Raw genomic sequence first — 25,227 nt, 5'->3', positions numbered from 1 at the left:
TCTCCAGCAGAATGAAAACATCCTGGCCTACATTTTTTAGGCACATACAGCCTCAAACTGTAGGTGCACAGAACTGGAAAAGAGGGAATAGATCGGAGTTTGCACAGCAGGATTTGTGAGCACACCCCCAGCAGCACGCTACAAGACTCGCCACACGTGTGCAAAACAGATAAAGACACAGATTTAAATAGAAATATGTTTACATCTCAGAAAATCTTAGCTGAGAAAAGAACAGAGGAAATGAGTTATCTACTCTGCAGCCCAGCAAATGCAGGAGCCCGATGCAGTTGGCTTGTCCTTGGTCTTGTAAATTAGGCAGCATAAATAAAAGGGCAGCAGGGAATTTCAGAGCACAGACTGTAAAATTCTTTTTACAGATAAGAATAGCAGAACTTCCAGTTAAAGAAAGGCACTCTCATCTGCAATGTTGATGTTCTTGTATTTCCACCACCACCAGTCTCATTCCCCACCAGAGAGAACCTGATAGTCACTTTGCATCACCAACATCTCTGCGAGGCACCCAGAACTGCAAAACGAGGCAGAGTGAGAGGCAAAGCATCTGTCTGTGATGTCCTTCACTCCTGTCTCAGGCATGTCTTTCTGAGGACGTCAGCCACCCAACTGCCATTACTGCCTCCTACATCCGATTTCATTTCATAGCCTGTCCCAGCTAAGGTGCACTGAGCAATAACATGACAGGTTCTTTCCAATCCTACAGCTATTTCAAGTCAGGATCTTGAGCTGACAAGCGCAGTATTTCCCACTCTCCGAATATATGGGTACCAAAAACTCCACGCTCAGCTTTCAGAAAATAATCTGAATCTATTAAAGTTTCTAAAGCACGTGTTTTTCCCATTTCTGCTAAGTGCTTACCTGCTTAATATTTAATGGCCATATCAATATGAAGACGTGCTGTGGCCATCGTCAGTCCGGGGGATGGAGGACGGAGCTGTGAAACCGGGCTGCGCTGCGAGGGCGCCGCCTGGCGGTGGAGCGGCACAACTGCAGCCGCAGTGAGAGCAAACGGGAGGGAGACCCGACGCGATTGTCACTATCGACAAAGCCACCGTGTAAGGTTACATCAACGGGCATGAGAGAGGGCAAGGAACTGCGGCAAAAGAGCTATTGCCTCCCTCAACTTACAGACGTGCGAGTCAGTTCCCCTGAAGTCAACCAAGTTGCCGAAAATAAACATGGAAGTAACAGGGAGCAGATTGCGACCTGCAGGCTGCCACTGTGAGTCCTGTCTGACGGCATTCCTTTAAAGCAACGTTAAACGAAAGCGTGTTACTAAGTGACTTGCTTATGGCTTGCTTTTAGATGTTGATTTACTCACTTCCACCAGATCCCTTCTGCCCATAAAATGCTTTGTGTATTCATCAGCCAGAGATAACCACACGCTACCTGGTTTAATTGGGGCTTTGGATAATTGCTCTTTTTCTTGGTCTGTTTTTGAAGGCACAAATGGAAATACCCAAAGGCACAAATGGAAATACCCAGTCACACCTAAGAGCTTCTCTGCAACCTGAAATGTGTTGTTTCACTTTTAAAGTCCAACTCAAACTTCATACACCAAAGAGACACAGGGCGTTCAGGACTTCGTACCTGCTGTGTTCTGCAACACTGCTCTTTAGCTGTGGATAGGTGTTCTCCTTCACAATATTCTCCTTTGTTTTTCTCGTGGTGCCTCTGTTCATGTGGATGGGTGCCCGAGTGAAGCATCTGATTGCAAGGCCAGGCATTTCTTCAGCTGTCATTACATGACATCCAGGTCAGGGAGGACCTAAGGAATACACCAAGTGCATTCCAAAGCAACGGAGGTGCTCCTTTAAAGTGGAGACAGGGATCTACTTGTGGAATGATGCACAGCGTCAGGAAGGGAAGAAAGAATTTTGGCCAACGTAAATTTTAAAATATAGAAAAAGAACACTGATGCCAAAGGAAGCTGACCTCTGAAATCAACCAAGGTCCTTTCAATAACCCAACCCAGAACCTTGCGACATGTCATTTTATGATATAGATTAGTAGTGACAGAAAAATGCATCTCGCAAGGATGTAAAGATGAAACTTGTCTTGAAGGAAATAGATAGTTAGCAGGCTGATGTTCTGATGAATAGGGAGAAACTTTAACATGGGCTCACTACGGGCTCAATGCCCGTATCTTGCCAACTGCTTGAATCAACTAATTCATCTAACTTAATCTACTTGAAACAAAGAAGATTGAGGCTTGAATCTCTTCCTACTCAATCAGAACTGAGTATCAGGATTGATTCATGTTACTCATCAAAGGAACTTCAGGCTCCAAGTCCTTTATCTAAGCAGTTACCTGGAGGAGGAAGTAGTAAAATACTACAAATACCACTGACTAAAAATATGATCACTCCAACAAATGTCCAAAATAAATATTATTACTGATATAGAAGCTTCATTTTCATTATGTTTAGGTTAAGTTGGCCTTTCATACCTCAGATACTCAAAATTTCCACTGAGGCTTTTAGCATCCAACCCTACTGCTCAATAAATGTTCCTTGATGTATACTGTGCATCCATACTTGCAAACCAAGCTTCAATCCATTACAGGTTCCAAAGTAGCGAGCATTGCCATGCCTACAGAAACAGCAAAATGATGAATTTCTATACTTTATCAATTGTTTCAATGAGCATAACATATTTCAGCCTTGAAAGGCTTAAGTTTACAGTAACTGGAATGATGGCTAGAATGGAAGTTAACGTGCTTAGCCCACAAATCCTCAAAGCACAACAAAATGCGTCAAAAGTTTTAATAGTTATGACTTTGATACAGAAGCCATGTAAGTGACAGAGCCCTTCTATTGACTGTTAGAACAGTAATACATGTGTGATTGTCTTCAGGCCCCAGTACCTAACTGGTACTGGAATTGAAAAAAAGAAGAAATCTAGCTGATTTCCAGCTGGAGAGGAAAGAGAAATACTGAGCTGCATTCATGCACTTTATGGGAAAGATTGCATAGCTGGTTTAGATAGAAAATGTCTTTTTATGTCCTTAGTAATAGTGCTGTGCTTCTTTAATTTCTTCATGGATTATAGATGATTGTACTCTTCTATTCAGTGTTATCAGACCACGGAATGAGTAAAATGCAAGACTCCCTTTGAGAATAAGGACACAGTTTCAAAGTTTCTCTTGGGAAGAAATGAATCACATATGCAGTAATCATATACAAAATGCAAATATTTCAAGTTTCATAAGGACGTGACAATCCATAAAGTATTGGTTGAAGGTAAGCACCAAACCCAGCAACTGCCATTTCAGTGACCGAAGGGCAAACCTGGGATGTGGTTGTCTTCAACACTGGGAATTGGATCTTGACTGCTGTTCTTCCACACAAGGTGATTTCCATGCAAGATCCCCAGCTGTACAACACAGTGATAGAGGCATCTCATTATTTAAGGCCCATGCTTTTTTTTTTTCTTGGAGAAGTCACCCAAGCTCATCTTTTTTTCTTTTTTTTTTTTTTTTTTGCTTGTAAGAGCAGTATTAAATATTCATAAATATAAAAATGTTGTGGAAACACCTTTAGTAACATTCTGATTCTGTCTGCTAAAAAAAAAAAATAAGAGAAAAAAGAAGAAGAGGAACCACAACCCAGCAATCAGCCATCTTTGCCAGAATGCCAGCAGTGAAGATAAAAACGCGACCGTTCCAAATATCCTGTAGACCAAATGATGCTTCTCTCTCTTTGCAGACCAGAATCATTTCAGTGTTTTTTGAGTTCTAAGAAGCCACAAGGAGAGGACAGAAGCCCCCAAAGCGCCTGAGATTCAGATAGGCTGGACTGACAAACCATTCTGACAACACTGGCTCACACACAGATCTTCAGATTCTTATGTGGAAAGTACTGCAAAGGAAACAGAAACATTGAGAGACATGTAAATATTTATCATTGCGTGCAATGTTCTCCTTAGAATACATAAAGAAAGTTGTGCCGTAAAGATTCTGGATCTCTGCTCTCTTCTTCTCCCTCCTAGTAAGGACATCTGAGAAGGAGAACATTTCCACTGACACTGAAGTATTTCAAGATGAAATGCATTCCCAAGCCTACTAAATCTTACTCCCAAAAGGAGGCCGAACTCTTGACAATGACCAAAAAGTCAATCCTCAGGCCTGCATCTCAGCTACGAGACTTTTACAGTGAAGAGACTTAATATTTAACCTGGAAATCACTGCCATTTTGATGTTCTTATGCTTTGTTGTGATGAGAACATTCTCACTTTTCTTCTGAGATGTGATAATGTAATATTTACTTGAGAAAACCTCCAGAAGACTGATTAAGTCCCTGGTGCAACCTATTACAACATTAATAAAGGTTGCTTACTATTTAACACAAGAAATCAGAATCTGACAGACCAAAGTGTTGACTTAACATTCAGTAAGCAGAAGGCCAAACCAAGCAGCTGGCAAATGTGCAAGTAATGATGAGGATACAGGATGGTGATACCACTTTAAAAAAAAACTTAAGTACCTTTTTGGTCATTCAGCATTGCAGTCTCATGCCCGCAATTTCACCAAATAGAAGTGATTCAGCTCCTCATTTCACAACATTACTTTACAGACTGTGTTTATGTTTTGTTGCAGTTGAGCTGCAAGCGTTTCTCAAATGTGCTGTCCTTATGTGCAAAGCATTGCACTGTGAATTAGATATTGTAATTAAAAGGACTTGAATTCTGGTTGCAGACTGAGATGGCAAACTTAGTTAAGTCAGAATGCTTCCTTGAATCATGCAAAGTTCAATTAGCTGTCAGTAAGAAAAAATGCTGTTTAGAATAACCCTCTGCAAGTGTGCAATTATGGAAATTCAGAGGTACCGATAATATTTCTTCTATATAAAAGTGTTTATTCTACAACAAGATATACATACAACGAGGTACTGAGATCTCTTCAGTTTTTAGAATGAGCTAAAGCTAGGCACTAGGACTGGAACCCTCAGATCTTTCTGTGATAGAATGAAGAATAAAACAAGAACGACTGCTTATTTTCTCATTCATACGTCAACTGTAGAACACAGATTTATCATTCACACTGCAAATTGTCTCCTTCTCCAGGACAGTTAAAATCCACGGTTGGACAATGCATTTCTGTTAACCGGTTACCAGCACAGCAAGCCTTCTCTCAGGCTCTCAGGAAGGCTTACGTATGTGAAGAGAAACCTCCATCTTCTGAAATTATTTGATTAGAGGGCCAAGCAGAGCACTGGATTAAATCAAGTGTCAACTGACTTATTTATTGGATATACAGCAAAGCAAAATGTTTCCCAATTGCACTTAGGCTGTTGCACAGCATTTGGGTTCCTAAGCAGGTCAGACTAGGCAGACAAATTCGATGTTTCTCTTGCTAAGTCCAAGACTATTTTTGTATTTCTGAGTGTCACTCTGAACTTTGAAACTTAAGCATTTTACTAATAAGAAAATGCTGATAAAAGTGATTTCTCGCTACTATTTTCTCAGTAATAATCTCTTGCCAATTTGTCACTAGCTCTGATTTTAGTCTTTAGGAACTACGTCACATGTACTTTAGAAGAGGTCTTACAGAATCTAAGACATAGCTGCAGTCCCTTCAGCTTTGGATAGGCCTAGAGTCAGGATATCAACTGCTACAGGAGTAAAGGCCCACAGAGGTTTCAGAATAGCACATTTACGAGGACATCTTTTTGTTTCACGTGTTGTTTCTCTGCCTAGGTTTGGCAGCTCCCAGGTGTTACTGATGCCACATTCTTCTCAAGCTCCATTTCAGATTGTTATAGTACGTTTCACCCTCAGGCCTTCAAATAAGCTGAAACTTCCAGGATGATTTACAAACCAATTTCCTGTGGAAAATGTAACCAGTCTTGTAGAACAGAACACTCAGCTAATGCCAGCTCAGAGTCCAAATGCTCCCATTAAACTACAAGCAGCTTATCTAAATGATAACAATTTCAAGTGAAACAAACCTACTGAAATCAAATTTTCTGAACTAGAAGCTATCACTTATTTGTAACTTACTCAAGCATCCAGAATAACAGTCAAAAAAGCATATACCATCTTCCCTGGTCAACAACAAGCAGTGTTTTCTTCCAGTCTCTAAAAAAGTCATCAACATCAGCAGCACAAATCAAGAAACAAACTTAACTGCATTTTCATCTGCTTGACAGCAGCACAAAGCTTGCAAAGGTGTTCTGTAAGAGACTACACAGTATCATAAATCAAGGTTTGAGAAGTACGTGGTGACATGAAGAAAAAAATCAGTCAACCTAAAATGAGTGAACTTTAGCTCATATCAGGTACAAGCCTGGATCATGGTGTCAAAATTAGTGCCTGCTGCATGTATTAAGTACGTATAGCTGTACTGCAGCTTAAAAAACAAAAACAAAACAAAGGGTATACTGAGCTGTATGAAATCAGTGCTTAAAAAAAGGAGCATGTGAAGGAAAACTTTTTGAAGCAAAGATCCCTATCAATAAGGTTAAGAAGATATTCTTCCTCAGTAATGAGAATTTACATTTGAATAGATCACATTATAAAAATTGTCCATGTTTGCCAAAAGTCAGGCCAGCACGAGACTCATTTAACAAAGCAAAGAAGACAGTTGTATGACATATGGTTTTGCAGAGAACACATGCTGAAGCAGTGGCAAAGCCACAGGTAAAACCTTGCATCCTAAGCCTCATACTCTTAAGATGTGAAGAGTGGCTTTTGGTAGGGAAAAAGGTAAAGCATTGAGTAAGAATTTCTTTACAACCAACAGAAATAAGTAATTTTCCAGATCTCAGATTAACATTTTCTGAAGAATCACGTACCAGGCACCAATGTGACATTCTAGGACGCAGTATTCAGAAATGCTGATCGCCTACAGCTTCAAAACAAAGTCTCCAAATACTGTAGTTATCCAGCATCTCCCATTGCTCATCAGTTCTTAAAAGCAACCATTGCTTTAATGCAATGTGTCTAATTTTCAGAGCTGATGAGCAGCTGAAAGTATCAATCAATAACTACTTCCATTTCCTTGAAATTAAAGTTTGGAATGTATTCAGCTGGGCACAAAAAATGGAGATGTGCAAAAACAGATGAAATTACAGCTGTCTCTGGACGTGGATGGGTTGGTACTTCTCCCATTCATCTGCTGCAGACTTTCAAAAGGGACAATTTTACCAAGATGATAAAAGGTTTTCATATCTTTTCATATCATAGCTTGCAAACTGCTTCTACAACACAGCAGTAACATCAGTCATGGCACAGGAAACCTCTGAAACTACAGCTTCTGCTGACTCTTCACATCTGCCTTCTATTCTTCATGTTTGATCTGCGCTCTCTATCAGCTTTGTAAGTACAGCACAGTCTTTCATTGAATAAATGAAATTCTACCTGATCCCAGCAGCTTCTATACAGAAAAACAGTCTGCAGAAAATGTTTGGGGTTTTTTGCTATAAACGTGTGTAAACAAAATATTATGCATACTCAGTCAAATCTCACTATAATGATAATATGTATCTTGCTCCAAAAGAGCTCCTGTTGGTAAGTTTGATTAGTCAAGGAGTGCCTAATATATTGCTAATGCATAGAAGATGCTCGCATTGACTTTGCAGCATATCACCTTCAGATGCTGATGTCTCATAGGGTTCACTGGGACCTCATACTTTACAGCAGAATCGTTGTCTCACAATGTTTTTTCCTCAGAAATTTAATTTATCATAGGAAAAAAACCCTCTCCTGTACTCTTCAGGACACTTCAAAGTTCTTAATCACCATTAGCATTAAGATTACCAATCCCAATTTCAATGTACTTTAATTCAGTACTAACATTCGGCCTTATTTACTATGGAAACAGAGTTTTTTCAGTCCATCTGACTGTGAGCTTTGCCAGCCCTCTCCAGAAGCAGCCATCACACTTGACATCTGTCATTCTGTTTAAATATAAGTACATAAAAATCCTGGCACACTGGACGGGTTCCTATACAGACAACAGGGACCCTTGGTTGAAAACTGTATGTATTTGAGCTTCTAGAAGATGAAAATATTCCCCTGAAAAATTCACACAAATACAGGGAGCAAAAGAGGGGATAACCGAGTCATTGAACTCCGAGTCCTAAGGTAGGACAGAACTGGAATAGGCTCTGGAGAATTAAATTGAGTTAGGGTAAGAAGGCATCCTCCAGGTACCTCAGCAAAACTCAGTTCTCTTATGCCTGCTATTTCTCACACTGCGCTACACAGACAACAGCCAGAAAGAATACCTGAAAATAGGCAAAGTGACAACCTTTGTTCTAATACCTGAGAAAGTCCGGTGCTTTGGAAATCATGTTTTCAAAGTCTGCAAATCCCAATTTGCCATCACCATCCATGTCAGCTTCTTCTATCACTTTCTCACAAACCAGAGTGATTTCTTCTGCTGTTAGCTCTTCTCGGGTCAGCTTATTGAGGGTTTTTTCCAGGTCTGCTTTACAAATGAAGTTATCTGTGTTAAAATCTGAATAGGAAAAAGAAGCAAAGAAAAGATCATCACCGGCAACTCTCACACTCATTTATTTTTAGCAAACATGTAAAAAAGTATCTGAATACGTTACCGTAGATCTTAAAGGCATAGATAGCTTTGAGCTCTCTGGGAGCCATTTCACTGAGCACAGAGAACATGTCCACAAAATCATTGAAGCTGAGGCTCCCCTCTCCATCTTCCGAGAAGGATTCCACAATTCTTTCCTTAAAGGGATTCTCCTGTAAACACAAACTTTTTATTACTTAAAACGAACAAACAAACAAAACAATAACACCTATTTGGAATATCAGCAAACATGCATACTCCTTGCAGATAAATAGCAGCGAGTTGTTTGGAGATCACTCCTTGAAGATCACTTTTTTCTTCCAAAATGCATCCAAAATTTTACAGTTGCATGTTATGGTGTCAGTAAAGCACACTGCTGCACAGTACTACTTCTTGTCTAGATTTTCTCAGCTCCATTGTTACTCGTTTTCTCTATACTGGTGTTGACTTCATTTCTCTTGTGAGTAGCACCTGCTTTATAAACGTTAGAATAAAGGTACTAAGAGTGTGAATGTAATTTGCATAAAATTGGCTCCTGACAAGCTGTCATACTGATAAAGTCAAGAGAATTGCTCTCCTGCATTATGAAGCTAGTGGATACAGACCTGAAGACAGTAGAAGAAACTAAGGGGAAAGTCAATAAAACAAATGAAGATGCTATACCTCTGCTAACACCTGACCCAAGGCTGGAGGAATGATTACTATTTACAAAAGCATTTTAAGAAGTAAACATAGTTACCTATCTGCTTAATGCAGAACCACCAATTAAACCAAGCCTGTTTGTTAAGGATGTAGAATTGTATCCCCAGTAGCATCTTGTAGAAAGGTCTTCCATTTTCACTGCTATAAAAAGAATATCCAATCCCTGGTTGAAATGAATATGAATGCTAGAATTTTAAACTAAATTTTGTCTCTTCAGAAATGATTCCAAGATCCTATTCCAGCAGCTTACCAATGCAGTTGGTAACAAAGCCACTCTCAAAAGACAGTATTCTAAAACCGTAAACACAAGAGCTAGCAAGCATAGAGAAGTTGCTTTATTGCTCTGAAGTCAAAAATAAGTGCTTTTACAGCAACAAAACAACATCTTTCCATAGTAACAAAACAATATTTCCCTCAGCTGTATAAAAACTAAGATGAATTTGTAGTTATTCCTATATAATGAGTATAAATCAATTCAACTGAGCGTGAATAAAACTCACAAACGTGATCTGGACTGCAAGGGGCATCGGGCCAAGGCTGTTCTACAGATCCTGTCTGAAGTCAAGAATGCCAATCAAAATGCTCATCTCCTATAAATGCAGTCAGCTTTAGTTGTGGTATACCAGACATTGCTTGTAGTATGCATGCAGCACTGGGTTTGATTGTAAAAGAAGTAGTATGGAGAAAACTCAAGAGCTCACACATATACCCACTTCAGGTTTCCTTTCTCCTGAGTTAGAAATGAATTAGAAACATTAGGCACATGAGTTTTAGTTACAGTTCCCTTAAAATATTTCAGCCCAGGTTGGAGCAGGTTCAGTTCCTATTTTCCATTTCCCTTATGAACTTGACTTGAAATTTTTGATAGATTGGAGCCATGTCAAAGTTTTTTCACTGTTTGAGGTGGCAGCAAAATATATTTTAAATATTATCTCTGTGTAGGTGACAAAAGTCATTATGCTTCCAAATCTCCCTTGTGATTTCAATTGGACATCTCTATCTTTAGCTCTTGTTTTAAGCTGCTGCATATCATTAAAAGTTGTTGAATTTAACTTCAGAGGCAGCTGCATATTAGTGGTACGGTAGCCCAGTTCTTGTAAGGTATTTTATGCTAAACATAAAACATCAATCAATAGCACAAGCCTATTGTGTTTGAGGACACAGCCTGGCAGAATCAAAACATCTAGATTCTGTGATATGCATTCTAATGAAGAATTCTAGCTAAGTTCCAGGAAAATCACCATTCCTTGAGAAAGGCTGTAAATGTGCCTGTTCATACTAAGTGGTCATATCACAGACTTCTTAGCTGCAGTAATGCCCCTCCATGTCCTTTGTGTGTCAGATACGTGTTACATGCAATGCCATTTTCAGTCCATTTTAATTTTTAAGGATTCTTGATAAAAGACCAGCATTACAAATGAGAGTGAGTTGTGGCTGTGCACATAGACAACATTTCAAAGTACATCTAGTTCCTGGAAAGCAGCATTCCTTTCTTCTTCAGGTGATTGGTCATGTGTGGACTCACTATTGGATGATTCCCTGCAGCGTGTTCCAGGATGCAATTACAGAGAAATGGTCAGACATCTGGGTACAAGGCCTGGTTTGAAAAAGCCTGTCTTACATCTAAGTATGCTTGGCAAGTTTTCCAACCCTGGAAATGTAAGAGCATATTCTGGCAGCCTTGTTGGCTTTAACTTTGAGGTACTTGCATACAAAAGCTAAAAGGGTTATTCACATCCTCAGAGCATACCTAATTCATCAGGAGATTGCTACTTAATGGCAGTACAGCTCTCAGCATACATCAACTACCTAATGAGATGCCCTTGAGCCTCGCAGTTTGCACTCCACGACTCCCTTCCATGGTAGGGATCGGAGTCTGCCAAAAGGCAAACAGCCATCCAATGGCAAACAACACAATTGTGTTTGTCAGTCTTTTGTGGGTGGTTGAGTTCTCATAAATCAAATTCAGAAGTGTAATTTCTTTAAACAAACACGAAGACCAGAGATTTTAGTACTCCTAAATGTCAAGATAAGTCCAACCTTTCTGGCTGAGATAATGGCGAAGATTAAGGTTGTTTTAGGTCATATCTGAAGTAGGAACCACAGTCATGGTCCCAAATGACAGGCCATTAAGTCAGTCAATACTACATTAAAATTCTGCTGTATGGCTTATAGTTACACGTGAACTAACTCCACAACAAGAAACATTCCTACAGATTTCAAAGGGTAAAAATTAATGACCTCACTGTGCTTTGAGCTTCATACGTGAGGCTGAACTCACTGTTCAGAGGCAGAAAAAAAATAGGCCAAAGAAAAATGAAATGCATCAGTGGGTACTGCAAAGAGTAGTACTCTCTACACTGACGGGTAGAGAAGACTTGAGAGCATGGGAATACACCTGTCCCGTGAATACGGATATAGACAGTTGCTCCAGAAAAAATAACTGAATTTGTTGTTTCAACCGTTTTTTGATGGTCAGCTTATCACCAAGACAAAGCAGCATGCAATTTGTCCCACTTTCCTCCTCAAGGCACATAAATAAGAATGTATCTGTTAAACGTACAAATGCTCAGTACAACAAGACCAAGTTAGAAATGCTACTGTTCTGATTTCTATAGTGCTACATTGCTCTCTTCAGAACCAACCCCATCGGAGCTAAGCGTCATAGCAACAGCTACAAACTGACATCTTAGAGGCAGCATTGAGTAACAAACAAGGACTACATGGATGCAAATATCCCTATCAGCAGTGAATATCAAACCCAAGACTTTCTTCCTTCCAAGTGTCAGCTATGTTCTCACTAAGTATACTGCAGTTGTGTAAGATGAATTAATTACTTGACATGTTAGAGGCCTTGAAAATACCCATAAGTCAGCAATGAATTAAAAGGACCTGGGTATATTTCTTAAGTAGCTCTTTACCAAATGCATCTCTAAAATCTAAATGAAAAATAAAATCTTTCCTCGTATTGATTCCTTTCCTTTAACTTTCTCATATTGTGTGTCTTCAGGCAGTATATCTGTAGTTTACACAATGGAAAGTATTAGTTTACCTTCACAGATACTTTTCACATCCTTTCTGTAATTTCATTACCTCTGCTCTAAAGAGCACAGATTAAGGTTCCATCATATTTAAAGGAAAAGCCATGGGGGGAGGGAGCAATGGGGAAAATGATACTGTTCCTTCATAGATCGCTTTCCTTCAAGTACTAATCGTTAAAGAAAGAATCCTTTAACAACAGGAAACTTACATTTGTCTTGTTAAAAAGCTTTTTCCATCCTCTCACAATAAAAATAAGAGAGGGAAGCAATGAAGAACTCTTACAGCTAAAACTCAGCTGTTTTGCAGATCGTTGATGTTGAAGCCACTTGAGATAATTCTCATAAAAGAGCTATCTATCTTCTTAACCGTTGCCTTTTCTACTTAGACAGCTGTATTTCTACACATTTTTAATACACCATCACATCTGTTCTGGCATACGGACTTAGAACACAGTATGATAAATCATGACTGGTTTTCTAAGGAAAAAAAAGCCAGGCTGGATGTGGCTCTGGGCAGCCTGGTCTGCTGGTTGGCGACCCTGCACATAGCAGGGAGCTGAAATGAGATGAGCATTGTGGTCCTTTTCAACCAAGGCCATTCTATGACTCTATGAATATTATCACTGGCCTCACGCCAGGGGTTATAGTCAAATCCTACCATGACATTTGTTACTCACACCTTGCTCTTGCTTCCATCAGAGGTGTGAAAAAAAAACCAACATGAAAGCACTGTGTTGCCCTCTCATCGCCTCACTCATTTTGCAATCATCTTGCAGCCTGACCAATTAATTTAACACACAACATCCTTCTAGCACAAGCTGACTATGTTTTAGAAGTAAGATGGTGCAAGTTAATCTGAAACAATTCTTCTTAGGTTAAGGTAACTAAGCTAGAGAGGCTGAGCAGTCATTACAAAATGTTTCTCAGTTTTACATCCACATAAACATAGTGGCCTTTACTTCGGGATTTCCATGCAAGTGATGCTAGCAGAGATGCCCAAACACACAAAGCAGTTTTCAAAACACTGCTTAAAATCACAGGAAATGGTTTTATTTTGTTTTGAAGCACTGTGCATGCATTCATGCTCAAACCTATAAAAGATAAGGTGCAAACTTTGATTCTGAAGTGTGACCAATTCACTGTTCCCTGTGTGTCCTTTCTTCCTCCTGACTGACTCCTGTGCCTGCTGCTCATTCTGTTTCAGTGGTGTGTGGATTTATGAACTACCTCACTCGCCACTGCAGTGAATGACAAGGCCTGTGAGGCTCAATGAAGTCAGTGTGTGAGACAAAAATGGGAACCAGCAGACTGTAAAGTGAGTGAAGCAAAAATTGTTCCCCTCCAGAAAGCCCTTTTATAACCTACTCTACTCTTGACACAAAGACTGCTGCATCTCCATATACCAGCTTGAAGGCTCTGACTACTAGGGATGTATACACCACAACAACAATGGCCACACATGCACTTCTACAGATCATATGCAATCTCCGTGGTCAGACTACGTTCCCACACCCAGCTATGAAAAAATGACAGAGATAAGGCAAGTGAAACCAGTTTTGTTTTGAAACTATCTTCCCTTTCTGCATGGCTTCACACCGAGCAGCTCATACTGCTGCCACATTCACAGTATTAATTGCTGTAATCTCAGATATGAGATACTCTCATTAGTTTAGTAGACATTTTTGCCTGTGTAACCACAATGGTCAAAATTAGAGGACAGAGACTACAATGAAACAGTTGGAGTAAACTAGATCTGTTATCTTCAGTGTAATGGTAGACCTAATCAACTTAAAGTATCTGCCCCTTCTTTATTTATTTATCGCTTGCCCTGACTTTCAACTTAAGAACCATGAATTAGTGAAAAATTCATTACCAATTTAAGTTAGTTCTTCTTTGAAACACAGGTATCATATTTAAATCTGCCCTGGCTCAAAACATTAATGCGTGAAGTAAAGACGTTCCTTTATACTAGCAGAATCTAATTTAGAAAAGTGCATTATTGATTCTACCCATTTGTCAGAATCTGCAGCGGTATTGAGCTGAACATTGCCAGTAACTGGAAGTGTAATGCACATATGAAAAAAGCCAGGTGCATTGGAATTATCACTAATTTTATTAAAATTCAATAGACATTTAGTTTGTTTGTTTCTATTCTGAGATCCAAACATCAGTTTAGTCTTCATCTTGATGAAAACTTACTCATGAACGAACACTAACACTTTGTTTAGCAGTCTGGGAAAGATGGAAAGGTTAAGGACTTTTTTTCCCCTGTATTAGCTCCAGTAAATACCTACATTGCTTGGAAAATGAACTCTGCATGAAAGACTTCCTGCTCCCCATCTATATAGGAAGCAGTAAAATTCGTAGTGACCATGGCAGGTCCAGGTTTATGGCTGATATCCTTGCTGGTATTTTAAAATCCTGTACTGGTAACATTTTGAAAGACGTGGTGGGGCAGGGGAGGGAAGTAGGATCCATTATCTCCACGTGACTGTTATTTTACTGGAAACAAGCTGACTGTGAACTCTTACAAACTCTGTTCCTGAAATGAGTGGTTCATCAGCAATATTACTAAAGCCTTCCACGTCTTGCCAGATTTGGGAGAGAACTATTAAACGTGACGCCAAATTTTGTCCTGTTGCTGGCATAAAATCAAGTTCAGTTTCCCTCATGATGTATTCTAAAGCTGGATCAGAAAGCTTCACAGACTTGAAGGGGTGCGAGAAGATCGATTTTGATCCATTTTAAATATAATTCTTTCATCTGTTCCCTTTACTACCTATATTTGTTATGGCAGCAAGATTTGCTCTTGTGTCTGAAAATCTAATTACGGTTCAAAGCGAAACTTACATTTTATATCTCAGTTTAAGCATCCTGCTGTCCTGTAAAAATAGTAGTTAATGTTTGCATAGAATGAACAGTTTTTTAAGTGTCTGATCCTACATCATTAAAGCAAATAAAACCACGTGTGTGATTATCACTATTCACTGTCCTTCCTGAACTGAAGGCTGAAATCGGCCTGTCTTAGTTTCTCACAAAGCAGATACTGGCCATCTGGCAGTTAAGGGCTTCCGAGCTACATAACCGAGCCAGAGCAGTTCATGTTACGTTATCAATATCCTAGGGATTCAAGCTCAATAACGAAATAAAACTTAAGAAACAGTGATTTGCACACCAGAAGCACCAGTACAAACACCTAAGACACTAAAGCAATGAATAAGACATGACATGCTAAAGAGATCTAAAACTACTTGCAGCAATGGATGAGTGAATCAAAACCCCTTCAGGATGATGCAGTTTAATCACAAAGATAAAAATGCAATATACAAGCAAAAATAGTAGCTGGCTTAATATGATCAAGATACTCCCACAGTGATGTGAAGCACAGGCTATTTTATCCTGCCAGGTACTGAAAAATCCCATTACTTTACATTCATATAGGTAAGACCATTAGTGATTTGTGATATTGTGTACTAATTTGCACTTGTACATACATCTGCCCATCCAGCATGTCAGCATTTCAGTAAGTTAGGAAAACAATCCTATTTCAACATAGATGATCTTCATTTTGTACTAGCTGGTAAGCATCATATAACTGGCTCTTGCTTATTGCTAAGAGTAAGTCCTTTTAATTAAATAATCTCAGACAAATTCCATAGGGACATTAAAAATAAATTCATCTGGTCTACGGATTGCCTCTATGGGGAAAAGAAAAGTAGAACACAGCAACTATCATAATTATCAGTTCATCCAGACCACCAGCCTAACTCTAACTGGGAACCACAGCAGACAGGGAAGGTATTTTCAAAAAGATTAGCGCAATGGATTTCTGGGGCACTTCTGGAGTTACATCACATATAAACCATAGAACTCACCAGCAATTGTGGGGTTCTGCTCTGTAAAAGCACTTAAGTCATTTTTGATGACATTCATGATGTCCAGAATGTCCCGTGGTAAGGAGTTCCTCGATACTTCCATGTGCTGTGTCAGCCATCTATCTGATAACTTCATGACATACCTCCTTGCTCTTTCAAAAAGTAGCCCATAACTGTTCTCTGTTCACCTGTTATTATTATTCAGCTGAACCACCCAGGAGGAAAAAGAAGGCTTAGAGAAAGCCTTGTAATTCCCAACTTTTAGCTCCATTATCTATTTATCAATATGCATCATCATAGATCCTAGGGGCCCGATTCAGTCTGCTTGTGCTAGAACTTACCTTAGGCTGCTGATTTAGATGCCTAATTATGTTTTAAACAATCTAATTCTAGATAATCAACTTAGAAATTGGTGTTGCTGTCTCCAGTTGGGACTCAGTTTGAGGTAGGTAAAATACAGGGCACCTTTGCAAAGCACTGTGGATTTTTCCAGATTTGCCTAATTTCTTTATTTGTATAATAAGAAAAAAAAAGCAAGCAAACATTTGTGTTATATAAAATTTACATGAAATATTGATACGATGTCTGAACAGTTAATGCTCAATAAGATGTTTTATGCATTGATGAACTGAAAAGAACATTTCAGCAAGATCTTTATACCATCTATTTTCAAAGCCCATAATTACTCTTCCGGATGCACTTTCTTCTTCATTAACTACACAGGCACATAACTTAGGTCCTTTAATAGATATTTCAACACGTTTGCACACACAACGTTGAAAAGGAATGGTTCACAGAATGCCGTTGCTGCTATTAACACCTCATTAACAAACAAACCTTGAATCACGCTGCTTTCGTATCCTGTTTCTACTTCACACAGAGCAGCATAATGGACAAAGCATAATTTTTGTTTAAATTCTAGTACCTACATGATTTATTAAATGTCATTCATTTCATTAGAGATGAGCTAGGAAGGTCAGCTTTGTAAGCTGCAGAGGACAGAATTACACTGATACCCTCAGCAGTCAAGGACACAGAGCATGTCAAGGACACAGACGATGCAAACAGCGGGGAAGAAACTAACCCAGAGCTGAACTGCTTAGCTTTAGGAGCTACATAGCTTTGGGAGTTCAAAAGCTGCACAGCTCTCAACCAGTTGATGAAAAAAACCATTTTATCAATTCTAGGAAAAGCCTGTATCACATCATAGATTTCATTTCTCTAAGTATTTAAACAACTGAGAAGTACATACTCATTATATTCCTAAACTAAGCAATGCTGTTCAGGGAGTCATTAGCACAACAACCCTATCAAAACCCACTGGCTTCTAAGGGAATTGTATACAAAGTGGAAAGAGTATAAAATTTAGTTTTATTTCCTCCTCATTACCTTTAAATTCTATTCCAACAATCTACGCAAGAGACATCCACCTAAACGTTTTCCTGTTTCTGTGCCTGGCTATGCCTTATACCAGTAACAGCAAAGGAAAGACCTTGGATGCCACGCTGCTTCAAGGGACCAAACTTACCTTGCAAAACCTCTGGCAGGCAACTCGCAGAGCTAACGAGGTGCAGTTTGTAAGCAGTTAGAAGCCTTACCTTTAGCTCAGGCATGTTTATTATAAGCTGCATAGGTAGTTTAACATCTGGGTCCTTTGTATAGTCCATGGGCACAACGTTTGGTGCCATTTCATGGTACCGGCCATGCAACCTGTGAGCAAGTAGAAAAAACAGCCAACTTAAATAACCAATTCTATTCATATGGTATAGAATTGTGGAATCATAGAGTAACGTGAGAGGGAAGGGACCCACAAGGATCACCAGCTCCTGGCTTCACACAGAAACATGTAAAATCCAACCATCTTTCTGAGAACATCATCCAGACACTCCTTGAACCCCAGCAGGCTTCATGCTGTGACTACTTCCGTAAGGAGCATGCTCCAGTGCCCAGCCACTCTCTTTGGGAAGAACCATTCCCTAACATTCAGTCTCAGCAATCAGACATTAATCTAGCTAATTATTATTTTTAAGTGTACAAGGCTAAACCTGCCAAATTTCTATCTTTTTGAAAAGCTTTGATGCAGTATCCAGCATAACTCAATGTGAATAACTGGTAGAAAAACAACAGGAGTTTCTCAGCCTCTTTTGAAGTTCACACGTAGTGAAATGTAGTCCCTTTCGCATGAGTTTTAGTACAACTACCATTCACTTGAGTAATCAGCATTACACTTGGTGAGTACCTTTTATTTGTCAGGGAAAAGGGACACATTTCTCTTCATTCTATAGCACACTGTAAAGATCAGTGGACATAAAGGTCACTCCCCCTCAGACGAGTGCTCATGTTAGTCTAGAGCAGTGATACTCTTGCCTTCGTGCAATCCATTGGTGACACTGCTCTCACACTTGGATGGAGCAAGTACCATGACCAACATGGGAACCAGCCTCAACAGCCATCTCCCAGGAGCTGCACTGATAGGCACTGTATTATTGTTCTGACACATCTCTCACTAATGTTAATTACTAACTGGAAACAGCTTGTCATTAAAGTCCTGTGCCAAAAGCTCTAATGTTTCTTCTGTTCTTATAGAAGCAGAAAGCACTTCAGATGATGGTCTGAATGCAGAAGCAGTTGTGACCTGGCTGGGAAAGGCTTTGTGTCCTTTCACTCAGCATGTCCCTGAACAGGAAGCATACCTGATAAAAACAAAGTGGCTTTGGCTCTCTGCCCTAGTTACAGAAACAGTTATGTCTTATCAGAGGAGCAATGTAAGGTTTTGCAATGGTATTTAAAAGCATATAGGTTTGGAAAGGCTGCCATTGACCATACACAGATCATTATGTATACTCATAAGCCCAGAGTCTGCCATCAGCCTCACTGCACTTGCAGTGACTACAAATCTTGCACTATCTGCTTCTAGGAATTCTTGGAGACAGATGGCTCCAAAAAAGATCCACCAATGGCCCAAGTTGACTCAACAAGAAATGTTGGTTGCACCTCTGTGAGAGCTTATTTAAGAAAGGATAAAAAGCTACTGTACAGAAGCAGCCAGGAGAGATGAGAGAGAAAACGTGAAGCAGCCCTGCAGACACCAAGGCCACTGCAGAAGGAGGGCAGAAGGTACCTCCAGGCTTAGAGCAGAAGCTCCCCGCAGCCCCGGAGAAGCCCATGGTGGAGCAGGCTATTGCCCTGAAGCCCACAGACATCACACAAAGCAGATCTCCACATGCAGCAGTGGATGAGCTCTGAAGGAGAACTCAGACCATGGAGAGCCTCTGCAGGAGCAGGCCCTGGGCTGGAGCTGCAGCCCATAGAGAGGAACCCACCTTGGAGCACAAGGTCTGGGGGAGCTGCTGCCTGTGGGGATCCGTGCTGGAACAGACTGTTCCTGAAGAATGGGATCTGTGGTACAGACCCGTGTTAGAGCAGGACTTGAAGAGCTGTGCCCTGTGAGAAGCCTACACAGGATCTGTTGGGTAAGGACAGCATCCCATGGACCTATGGAGTAGGGGAAGAGAACGAGGAGGAAGGAGCAGCAGAGAAGCATTATGAACCGACTGCTGCCCCTGTTCCACTTCACTGCTCAGTAGGAGATAGGGGAGGATGGAAGTGGGTGAAGGTGCTTTCAGTTTGCTTTTATTATCTCGCGGCCACAGTCTGCAAGTATTGCCAAGTAGTTGGCAATAAATTACATGAAACTCTGTTGTGCTCACCCTATTTTGCCCATGACAATAACTGGTGAGCCATGTCCCTGTCCCTATCTCAACCCTTGAGACCTTTCCCATTGTATTTTCTCCCCTATTCCTTTGAGGAGAGGGCGTGAGTGAGCCATGTGGCACAGTTCAGCTACCCAACAAGGTGAAATCACCACCAACATGCATTCACTGGCTGCTTTTGCAACGACAGTTAAACGCAGCATTCAGTAACTAACACACAAATCTCCATGTGCAACAGTTCCTCAGAGAATTACTGCCTCCAAAGATTGCAAGGGGTAAAAGAAAGAGGCTATATACAACTGAAATAAAACAATAGGAAACATAGTGCTGCATCTGAAGACAGCAGATAGGAACATCAGAGAGGAACTCAGGCCCCAGCTCAACAGATGGCCAACTGACAAATGGGTACAGAACAAAGAACAGTGAGAAACGTGTAGGAATAGCTGAAAGGGGAGACTGCAATGCTTTCTACCTTCTTTGCTTTCCAGTCAAAGTTATTTTCATTATTTGTGTAGAATAAAAGACTGCACACTGAAATCACACCTATAAAGGCAACATAACAGACAAGTTGGATAGATGAGCCTCCTGCCAGCTTTTAGTTAATATTACAAGTGCTCTTTCATCTCTACAATGCAAAATGAAGCAGTACAAATTAACTCCAGCCGATACTAAATAAGTATCCTCCAAAAACACCTGCAGTAGAATACAAAATCCTGCATGAGAAATGTCTTTGGTGCGTAGTTTATACGAATGAGTTTACTCCACAAGATGAAGTCATTAGGAATACTTTGCCTTTCAATACATGTAAGCATAAAAGCGTTCACATAACTACACAAAGCTCAGTGCTTCTTGTCCTGTCACCAAGCATCACAGAGAAAAGCCTGGTTCTACTTTCTTTCCATCCTCTCCTCAAGTATTAGTACACAAAGACAAGATTCCCCCCAAGCATCCTCCTGGCTAGCTGGAACGATCCCTGCTCTGACTTCCCTCATAAGAGACACTCTCCAGTCCCTCTGTTGTGCTGGAGGCCCTTTGCCCAGCTGTCCCCAGTACTTCCACTCCTTTCCTGTACTGGAGAGCCCAGAACTGGACACAGCACTCCAGGCTCCATACAGGTCAGTACTGAAAATGAGTTGCTCTCACCCGTGCCTAGCAAACCAGGTGCAACGTGACTGAAGCGTTATAAAGGTAAACTTTATGACACAGAAGGCGTAGATCATAAAGAATGGCCTAGATGTCTTTCGTTCTGGGGGCTAAACAAGCTTAACAACAGGAATAGAAACATAATTGACAACATCAACAGCAGCTTCAGGATATATGTTCTTTCTGTCTGTAGTTTCTTAGACAGAAGATTCCCAAGGGTGTAAGGCCCCCCCAGACTTCATCCTCTCGGCAAACCCCATTTTCCTCAGAGCTGACAAAAGCACAGGTTTGCCCTTCTTTACGTAGAACCCAAACTTTCTGAAAGACAGGATGTGTTAGGATTGCACAAGCTGTGTTCCAGCCTCTCCCTCCATCTGCACAGCAGGGCACTCCAAAGGGGACAGGCATCTCAAGCACTTCTCTGTACTTGCTCCCTTACACGGAAGGCTTTGCAGACATTTGGAGGAAACCTCTGCTTATCTGCCCAACTTAACAGGCAGGCAGGTTTCAGATTTAAAATCCAGCCTATCTGCATGGGCCAGAATGGGTCCTCTGAACCTTATCTTTTTCTCTTCAAAGACACGCCAAGGAACAGGCAGAAAGAAGAATGCAATGGAATAATAAATGTTCTTCTGTAAAAGCTGGCCAGCTGGTGCCCAACTTGGTGATTTGTGCCGTACTCCTCCAGCAGCTGTCTAGCTAGGATAAGTCAGTCTCAAATTATAAAACAACTCTAGCTGACAGAATCTGTGCTTTTCAGCTAGAACAGACATCCACAAAATCAGAGTCTGAATGCTTTGGTGTTGCCAATTTGTACTATTCCAGAGGGAGAAACAGAATTAGATGGGCTGGCTAGCAGGCAAGTGTTAATACTGGACTTAAAGCCTGGCTGCTAGAAAATCTGGTTCACTGAGGAAGAGAAATACTGCCTTGTAGGAGACAACCACTTGTTTCCATCTACAACCGTAAGACAAGCATGTTAAGCAAACAGATTAATTGTTGCTGTGAATACAGTGTGGTGGTGGGCTTTTGTTTGTTTGTTTGGGGATTTTTTCCCTAAGCCTCCTCTTTTTTCTTTCCCCTTCTCTAATGGATCTTTTCCAGTACAACAAACCTTTGTTGAACAGTCATGCCAACTACTGAGGTCCCAACAACACTGGCTGGAATGGAATTTCTCCCCTCTCCTTATTTATTTTACATGGTATGGGGGGGATATTTATTTTTAAATCTACTCATATCAACTAACCCCACTGTCACATACCTCACGCACAGCTGGCAGTTACACTGCATTCCACATTTGCAACTTGTTCTCCTATCTACTAATAGCTCTTAGCACTTCACTGCTTGAATATCAGTTCAGCCTGTCGCCAATTTTGCAGATATATGTGATTCTGTAAGGTTGATCCTCAGTGTCTGCGATCCCCTTCTGCTCAGTGTTTCTTAGGCTTCTTTTAAAAATACACTGACATGTACCTTAGCCAAGAAGTTAGTGCACTTACATAACAGAGGCAGGAAAGGACTAACACATGCACGAATATACAAGCAGCCTTCACCACAATAAAGATGCGTTGCATTTGTTTGTTCTCTCTTATCCACAAGAGTAGCCACTCATGAAGGAGATCTGCTCTCAGCAAATTCACAGTGGCTGCTCCTGAGCACGTATTACATCCAGGAGCTGACCCGGTGTTCTGGAATCTGTCTGCATTCTGAAGTTGTGCCCTGAAGTCCCAGACTAATTTCCACATTCTGAGCAATAGAGGAGTGTGTTTCCAAAGCCCTAGCATCTACCTACCAAAAAAATGGGTAAGGTTCTGAACGTTTCTCAGCTGTCCTCTAAGTATTTTAGATAATACATTCTCATAAGTAATACAAATATCTCTACGTTACCCACCAGTCTTAGCATGCTTTTGTCCTGGGCTCACAAGTGCTATCCTATGGGTTGTGTGAAGAACTTCCCAGGGAGTGTATTTAGATTTTCTGGTGATAAATAGTCATCTGAAACACCAATAACAGTGTATGGCTTTTCTCTTCCACCAGCCATGTTTGCCTCTTCTGCAGACCAGGGCTTTCTTCACCTCCTACACTGTTGTTCTGTTGTGCTTATTTCTTTCTCACCTTATATTCGTGAGCTGTTCTATCTGCTGATAGTTTATAACCATACTGCTTTGCTTTCCACACCTAGATTATCGATCAGGAGAACATGTCCAGAACCCCCAACAGCATCCTGCATTTCTATGGTCTGAAGTTGATCACAGTACCAAAGTCCTACACCCGACTAAGTCAATCTAACATCTCACTTGCGTTCAAATGCAGAGTCCAGCTCTCCTCTCCTCATTTTCAGCTGCATTTTCTTGCTCTAGCACTCATCCTTCAGAGAGCAGTTTCAGCTCATTAAACCAGCCCAAAACAAAAAAGACAGAGAGATTTATTGTTGTTTGGGTTTTCTCAGAGGCTATTTGTCCCCAGGGAGGGAAGGATAAAACCACTTAACCTATTTCACCTAATTGCAACGTCATGCTGTTTTACATGAGATTAAATTCATCTAAATTGGAGCTGCAGTACTTATTCCTTCACCCCCATCTAAACAACTGTGTCCCTTCTTTAGGATCATCACTGATACTCACAGAAATAGGTGGTGAGCCAGCCAGGGAGGTTCATTTCAGCCAAAAAAAACTATTTGCTTTTCTTTGGCAAGATCCTTGCTGGGTCAACTCACTGAACTCAGCAGCTGCACTAGAAATTCAGCTCAGACTAAACCACCTTGGACCTGCATTTCCTTCGTGCCGCATCTGAAAGCATTCTGCAATGCATAATGAAAGGCACAGCAGTACTTACTTGCTTTCTAAAGTGCAGGATATGACAAATCAGTAAGTGCTCATTATTGAGGGGTTATAAACCATTTTATTCCCACCCAGAGAATTAGGCCGTGCTGAAAGACCTCTTGATTCTACTCCACCCCTTAGACAGCAACTGCACTCAACAGCTCATACTTAGCACAATTATACAGTCACAGTTATATCTGCCATATCATAAACAGATCATGTATAGAGCTTCTCAATAAGTAGATCCATCACACTGTGAGGATAATGCAGAAGAGGAAACATAATGATTCCAACTGTTCTTTCAACTTCATGCTTTTTCAGAACTACTTTCAGAACTACTCCCATGATTTAATTCTTCCAAGCACTCTACATCAAACATTAATATTTAGTTTTGTATATGGTACTTTGGAAACAGAGCATCTATTTTGCACCGTCTATTAACCTAAACTCTCACCCCAAGAATATCTGTTGTTCACAAATCATTCTGAGGCTGCACGGTTTCTGTTAAGCAGGTTTGTTTCTCACTTTTTTTGCACGATATTGCACAATCATGCAGTCAAAGGCTCCCTTATCTCCCATACACTGCCCATAAGAAGGAGAGTTTCCTTTAGCCTACCAAAAATCACGTAATTGAGTCTAAGTGCGTGCTTTGTTCTCTTCCCAAGGAACAGATGTTTTCCTTACAGCTTCACTTGTACAATTGATTAGGCTTTTGTGGTACTCAAGTCAAAGAGCATTATTTGTTCTTATTGGAAGAAGCTGCATTTGTATTTCACAATAAATTATGAGAGGGCATTATCATTTGTATTCCTCACACACTTTGGACATTAGTGAGAAAAACAGCAACACAAGGCTATTTATTTACATTTCTGTGCTTTTTAGAAAACCAGTGCTCATTAAAGCCTGTCAGGGTCATTTCAACTCCAACACCATTTGCCACAGTCAACGTCAAAACAAAAACCACAGGTTATCTACCTGTGAATGCTGCTTCAAATCACACAGGTCTGAAGGAGAACAGTCCAGGATGTTTCGACATCAACATTTGCAAATTCAGTTCATCTATACCTGCTACTTTTACAATGTCGTGAAACATTCAGCGCCTTGAGATCAAAGGTCAACATATGCTATCATGCACCAGATTCCAGAACGCATGTAAAAAACTGACACCGTTTCCATAGGCAAATATCCCTTCATTTCTGCCAGCTTTTACCTGCTTGTCAGAGCTGGGCAATGGTAACAAATATTTTCTTTTAATCCACTGCAACTCAAGAAAAAAAAAAGCAGAACAAAAGTAATATTTCTGGCTTCTCAGTTCAAAGCCAACTTTGGCCAACGCCACATACTCCCGTTAGCCTATCATGCACAGACAGACTTGTTCTGTTT

At 40.4% G+C, this 25,227-nt stretch overlaps 2 protein-coding genes across 14 annotated transcripts in view; both read right to left on the bottom strand.

Annotated features, from left to right (window-relative positions):
- The window catches only part of TBC1D2B (TBC1 domain family member 2B), a 41,847-nt gene extending 40,902 nt beyond the window's left edge, over positions 1 to 945 (bottom strand). For all 4 annotated transcript variants that reach the window (XM_046899234.1, XM_025153906.3, XM_025153909.3 and 1 more), the window contains exon 1: positions 874 to 945. The gene's annotated coding sequence lies outside the window, so the exon portion shown is untranslated. The remainder of the gene's footprint in view (positions 1 to 873) is intronic.
- Positions 1 to 25,227, bottom strand: part of CIB2 (calcium and integrin binding family member 2) — a 39,590-nt gene that overhangs the window by 3,756 nt on the left and 10,607 nt on the right. For 5 of the 10 annotated variants that reach the window (XM_040706819.2, XM_040706816.2, XM_040706815.2 and 2 more), the window contains 4 exons: positions 17,765 to 17,876; positions 8,574 to 8,721; positions 8,281 to 8,476; positions 5,233 to 5,840 (listed from right to left, as the gene is read on the bottom strand). In XM_040706819.2, coding sequence (XP_040562753.1) covers positions 5,798 to 5,840; positions 8,281 to 8,476; positions 8,574 to 8,721; positions 17,765 to 17,854 — 477 coding nt within the window. In that variant the 5' untranslated portion in view covers positions 17,855 to 17,876 and the 3' untranslated portion in view covers positions 5,233 to 5,797. Of the gene's footprint in view, positions 1 to 873; positions 3,876 to 5,232; positions 5,841 to 8,280; positions 8,477 to 8,573; positions 8,722 to 17,764; positions 17,877 to 22,521; positions 23,830 to 25,227 lie in introns of those variants that run through there. The other 5 variants (XM_413749.8, XM_004943721.4, XM_004943720.5 and 2 more) reach the window with 2 other exon arrangements.

Source organism: Gallus gallus, chromosome 10 (genome assembly GCF_016699485.2).
Source record: "Gallus gallus isolate bGalGal1 chromosome 10, bGalGal1.mat.broiler.GRCg7b, whole genome shotgun sequence".
Lineage (NCBI taxonomy): Eukaryota > Metazoa > Chordata > Aves > Galliformes > Phasianidae > Gallus > Gallus gallus.
This window is presented reverse-complemented; position numbering and strand designations above follow the sequence as displayed.